The sequence below is a fragment of the Talpa europaea genome, assembly GCF_964194135.1.
Source record: "Talpa europaea genome assembly, chromosome: 1".
In the NCBI taxonomy this organism is placed as follows: Eukaryota; Metazoa; Chordata; class Mammalia; order Eulipotyphla; family Talpidae; genus Talpa; species Talpa europaea.
Genome location: NC_140073.1, coordinates 11,290,207 through 11,296,206, shown reverse-complemented (window position 1 = coordinate 11,296,206; position 6,000 = coordinate 11,290,207). Strand labels below are relative to the sequence as shown.

The following is a 6,000-nucleotide window of genomic DNA, read 5'->3' as shown; positions in this document are numbered from 1 at the left end:
CTTTCAGCAGCACCTGGAGACTATTACCTGGAGACTATCACATAGAAAGTGGGTGTTCCCACAGTGAGGCAAACATGTGCTCAAGCCCTGTTCACTTCCTTGAAGTGCTCACAGTTTGTTTGGGAATTTTCTGCTTCACCATGTGCAGGTGACAGTCCCCTTTGGGGTATCACTCTGAGCAGTTTCTCAGGTTCTGAGCCTGGGAAAGCCTAACCTATTTACACTGTCAGGAACCAGAGTTTCAAATTGACTGATAAATCTTTTTTCAAAGTATACACGCTATTTCATGACTATATTTATACCCCCCTTGAATAAAGCATTCATGACTCTATAAATTAATACATTTGAAAATGTGCAACATGGAAAATCTCCCATCTGTGGGAAGGCATGAGTTTCAGAAGGCACACAGCTAAAGAGATGGACATTCCTGGTATGCATTTTGTTACTCCTCACAACTTAGTATTTAGGGTGTATTTGGAGGTTTCCCGTCACAATCAAATGGAAAATAGTATCATTTTCACTCATGAAATACCTCTTAATAGGGAGAAGTAATGATGAGTTTAGGAAGCAGGTATAACTGCCTGAGTCGTGGGGCATAGGGCAACATCATCTTTGGTCCATTGAAGTGTTTCCTTAATTTATTAAGGAATCCCCAGTGTTATGACTGGGGTGGTGTCTCTGAGGACATCTAGGGTCATTTGTTATCAAAGGATGCACTGAGAAATTGAATTTTGGATTCAACAGGTTTATAAATATGAGAAATACTGACTTGACATTTTCCTGTGAAATAGAATTGCACACACATAAAGTGTCACTGTCCTATCAGCAATAGAGAACCATGTTTAAAGTGGGGAGTATATTTGCAGAAATAGAATGATGAAGATTTCACTGATAATTTCTTTGTTCCAAGAGACCCTAATCTGTACTGCCTGAATAATTGGGGGAAGTTAAACAGAAGGTGAGGTAGAAATATAATGAAACACATTTAAAAGGAGATAAGAAAGACAACTTCACTTCATGTCAGGATTTAATTTTGATATCAACTAGTGACAATGACTGTTTAGGGGATATCCAGTTCAGGATCATGGGGATGAAGAGAAATGTTTCTAACTAGGTGGAATATGATATCTAATTCTGGTGGGTTTGTTTAGCAAGCCTGTTATGGATGTGTCTGTAGGCCATATCTCCAGGAAAGATTAAATTTTCTTCTTGTGAAAATTTGCTATTTATTTTCTCCCTAAAGAAAACATTCCTTCAGAAGTTTGTTAGAACATTAGTTATATTTACCTCTTAAAAAAGCTCTTCTTATAATTTATCAACAAATAAGAAGCAAATGAAATCTACCCAAGGGTGACACATGTCAATTTCTAAGTTTTATCCCATGTATGACCTTTCTGTACACAATCAAGATTACATGCTATTCCTCATCTCTCTTATCTCTAGCTTGGTATTTTGTACTTTTCCTTTCTGAATATGTTAAACTAAATACACTGGAGGTTTATTAATTCAAAAATGTGTTTCAGAATCCCCAATTCCACAGAATGACCTTGTTATATATTGATCAGCCAACTCAATAACGTGGACTAACAAGTTATTCCAAAACTATAACCTTTTGATTTATCCCTACTATAACCTTTTGATTCTTGATCATGTGTCTTTTGCCTTTTTTGAATTGAAATTTTGTGTTACTTACTTGTAATGTTTGAGCCTTTGACTGTTATGGAAGTCTAGTATTTATGTCTCTCACTACCTACTATTGCTCCTAATTTGCAGATTGTTTTTTACTGAAAGTGCAGTATCAAGATTATTTTTAAGATTTGTCTAAAATTATAGTGTTTCATTAACCTAAACACACACACACACACACACACACACACACCTACTCACCAGCATGATCAGGTCACAACTCACACTGTCAATATGAGGAATTCTCTCTCAGTAACTATGAAATTCTGGAGACTCAGACATGTGATAAATGTTTGAATTTCCTGGGTATGTTTTAATGAGAAAGGGAAGACATATAAAATGTTTATGGAAAGTATCTTTACATATTCAATTGAGTTGCACTTGGAGACATGTTTAAAACACAGCATGCTATTTCAGATATAACCACTGGTTAGCAGCTACAGGGAGACTCATTTTTGCTGTTTTCCACTATGAGGTTAATGAATTTAAATCATCTGGAAAATGAATGGTATTTTCATTTATTTTCACCAATGAAGTCTCTCATCAGTGAAAGGTCTTGCATCTATTAACCTTACGATTATAAAAGTATAGGGTTGGCAGCCATGTTGGGAGCATACATCTATGAAACAAAATGGTGTTGCTCACCAGAATCACCCCACTGAATTGGGAAAATCTGAGTTCTCATGATTCTCAGTCATCGCTTTCCAAGGAGATAAAGGGAGACTCTCTGTGCCCCTCTTATGGGAATTGACATGGAGGCACTTTGTGAACAAGGACAAGTTTATAAATTCACTGATGGAAACTAGAATACTATTCCACATGCTCCACTTCTTGGTCTTTGATGGTAATGAGTCTGTCAGTCTTTATCTTCTTACAGTTCAAACTTTGGAAGAACATGATATTTCCAGTGATGCCTTTCTGCCCATTGTAGTCTATTGAGTGAGTCCATTTGCCTGTTTTTCCATAGTGTAGCTTGTACTTGTTTTCATTAGTTAGTTTACATTGAACTGGGATGCAGGCATTTACTACCAGCAAAAATTATAATTTGGTAGAAATATATTAATGGTAAATTACAATTTAAAAAGAAATCATAGTTGTTTTCCCACCATTTTTTTATAAGGAAAATGAGCGCCACATAAAGGGAAAATATTCTCTCATAAGACAATCAGAAACTGGAATTTCCTTTGTTCTTTAAATCTGTGGTAAATCTTTCATATTCTATGCATACCACCACTTCCATCTAAACCTCAGGTTTAGCTTTCACTGCTTTGTAAGACTTATGCCAGAATATTTTTCTCTCTCTATTTCATGTTTAATTCATCCATGCAATATACACATACTGAGTGTTGACATGTACTGATTTCTTTTCTAAACTCTAGAAAACATTCTTAAAACTTCAGAGTAAACTCTCATTCTTTAAAGAAAAATGCCCAAAATTTGGAAATGGAGAAGAAGACATATGACTTCATTAAGCTTCTAAATTTAATAAGTTTTCTCTGGTATTAATATTCAGAAAAATATCAGGTTATGAAATATTAGAACAATCATAATAATAATGATTACTAATACCTTATTTCACAAGAATATGTCAATCTTTCTTTTGTTCCAAAAAATTGCTGTGAGATTGTTAGTGCAGTCTCCATTGTACATGAGACAATTTACCATCATTTATCTTAAATTGGGACTCCCATCTATTTACTATTAGCTTCCTATAAAACTTTCCTGGTCCAGAGTTTCTTCATTGCGTTCTTTACTTCTGCATTTCTCAGGGTGTAAATCAGAGGATTTAACATGGGTGTGATAATGGTGTAGAATAGAGCTATCATCTTGTCCTCTGGGAAGGTAATATCTGGTCGCATATACATGAATGTGCAGGGACCAAAGAAGATGATGACCACAGCGATGTGTGAGCCACAGGTGGAGAGAGCTTTGCGCCTGCCTTCTGCTGACTGCTTTCTCAGGGACACCAGGATGACAGTATAGGAGAAGAGTAGAATCACAAAGCTGCCCAGGGCAATAGTGCCGCTGTTGGCTGTCACAACTACACCAACAACATGTGTGTCTGTGCAGGCAAGTTTCAGCACAGGGTGCACATCACAGAAGTAGTGATCAATCTCATTGGGTCCACAGAAGGGGAGCTGGACTACCAGAGCCACTTGGATCAAGGAGTGGATGAAGCCACCCACCCAGGCCCCCAGCAGCATGATATTGCATCTGTCCCGGTCCATGATGGTCATGTAGTGGAGGGGCTTGCAGATGGCCACATAGCGGTCATAGGCCATCACAGTAAGGATGAAGATCTCTGTGCAACCAAAGAAATGTGCCGCAAATAGTTGAATCATGCACCCCGCATACGAGATCCTTTTTGTCTTGACTAACAGGTCTGCAATCATCTTAGGCGCTATGATAGAAGAGTAGCAAATGTCCACAAAAGACAAGTAGTTGAGAAAAAAATACATAGGGAACTTAAATAGGTTTCCCACACAGACTGTCAGCATGATGAGGAAATTTCCCAGAAGGATGACTGCATAGAACAAGGAAAACACCACAAAGCATACTTCTTCAACCTCTCTGTTCTGAGAAAGACCCCATAAAATGAACTCAGTCACATTGTTTATTTTTGCCATTACTCTAGTAGGCCACGGTCCCAAGAGACGATTACATTTGCTGGGGGAAAAAAAAAAAAAAAAAACGAAAGAGAGAGAAAACATAACAAAGGGTAGCAACATTTACTTATATCTCAAAACAATGGAAAATCATTGTTGCCGAAACTGGAGATGCTGGTACCTACTGCTTGTGTGGTGTCTGTGTCTTTAACGAAACTGCAGTGGGTATATCAGATCAGCTCATCTTACCTTTGTATGCCAGTCCATTCATTCACTTCAAAGGGAAAATAAAGATCAGGAGATAAAACAAGACCTCTAGGTCACAATGTGTCTGAGTTGAAGTTTATTCACCTTTAATTAAAGTGAATTGAACAGGTTATTTCCAAAGTTTTCTATTTCTTATTGTCTATGTAAAACAGCTTCATTTTGAAACAGCTTCTGTCTGAGGTATGGTAATATTTATATATCTGCACAGGTTTGTGTAAATTTTGACCTAGAAATGAAAACACATGCCACATTTCCTTTCTGAATATTACTGAGACTGTTCCAGTAGAGATAGGGTGATCCCTGCATACGCTTTTTCTTATGAATTCTGATTTTTGTGTCTCTGAATTTATGGTCCTGCTTTCACACCAAGTTCTTTTTTTTTTTTTTTTTAAAGATTTGTTTATTTATTTATACAAGAACCCTGGTACAGGCCAGATGTGCAGGAGGGTGATTCACCAGAGACAGAGCAAGGAACAGAACAGGCAGACTGATGAAATACACTGCTGAGGAGAGCAGCGGGCGCCACAGGAGAGGACTGCCAGGCCATGTGGGACCCTCGCTGTTCGGCCAGGATGGATCCGGCGCTGCAGAGGCTGCGACAGCTTCACAGCCTGGCGCTCAACTGCCTGCACTACCAGGGGAGGCCCTCACACCAAGTTCTTATAGTCCAGAGATAGCCTAGTAGGAAGGGAACCAAAATTATACAAGGCAGGTTCTGAGATTCTAGTGCTGTAATTCTTGATAAAACATCTAGTTCTTCATTGCGCCAATAGTATTGCTGGCTTTCTAAGTTTTGAGAAACATCAGGACTATTTTCTCAGTTATGCATATTAGAATTGATAGTGTAGTCATTAAAGATGGTTGTCCTCTTATATAGTTCAAAATGTTGGTCATCATAGTAAAGGTAATAGTAATAATTCAAATTCACATTCAAGAAATCTTCCTGTTTTATATGTTTATTCCCCTTTCAGTTTTCCTTTTGAATGAAAAAAGACATGTTTATACTCTTCTGCAGTGAGAGAGTCTTCAATTATGAAAACCCAAATCATAGTATTTTTCACAATGAGACTGAATATCACCTGGAAACCCGAGAATGGTGTGAGTTTCGTAGCCCACACAAAATTTCTTTCTCCTCTTCCAAGCATTTCAAACATAGCATCTCAATTTTTCAAACTTTGTTATTTTTGTTATTCACAATCATGCTACCTTATCTTATAGCTACGTATACATGAACTTTATTACCTTATGATCACTCAATAATTTTATTTTGTCCTTATTTCTGATGTCTCACAGTTATTACAGGCATTCAAATTATAGCAATTTGATTGAATTTTCTTTTTACATGAACATTTTGTATTAATTTTAGAAGAAAATCTTACCAGTATTGTCCTGGGCTTGAGTTTTGCTTTATTTTTCTATCTCTCCTGTAATAATTTTGGCG

General features: G+C 37.2%; 1 protein-coding gene across 1 annotated transcript; it reads right to left on the bottom strand.

The window, feature by feature from the left end:
* Positions 1–3,395: 3,395 nt before the first annotated feature.
* Positions 3,396–4,466, bottom strand: LOC311170199 (olfactory receptor 4S2-like; the record flags this gene model as incomplete). Its single annotated transcript, XM_084232593.1, has 1 exon — positions 3,396–4,466. Exon 1 carries the CDS (start codon positions 4,413–4,415, stop codon positions 3,396–3,398), a length of 1,020 nt encoding a protein of 339 aa, XP_084088719.1. The 5' UTR covers positions 4,416–4,466.
* Between the last annotated feature and the right edge of the window lie 1,534 nt (positions 4,467–6,000).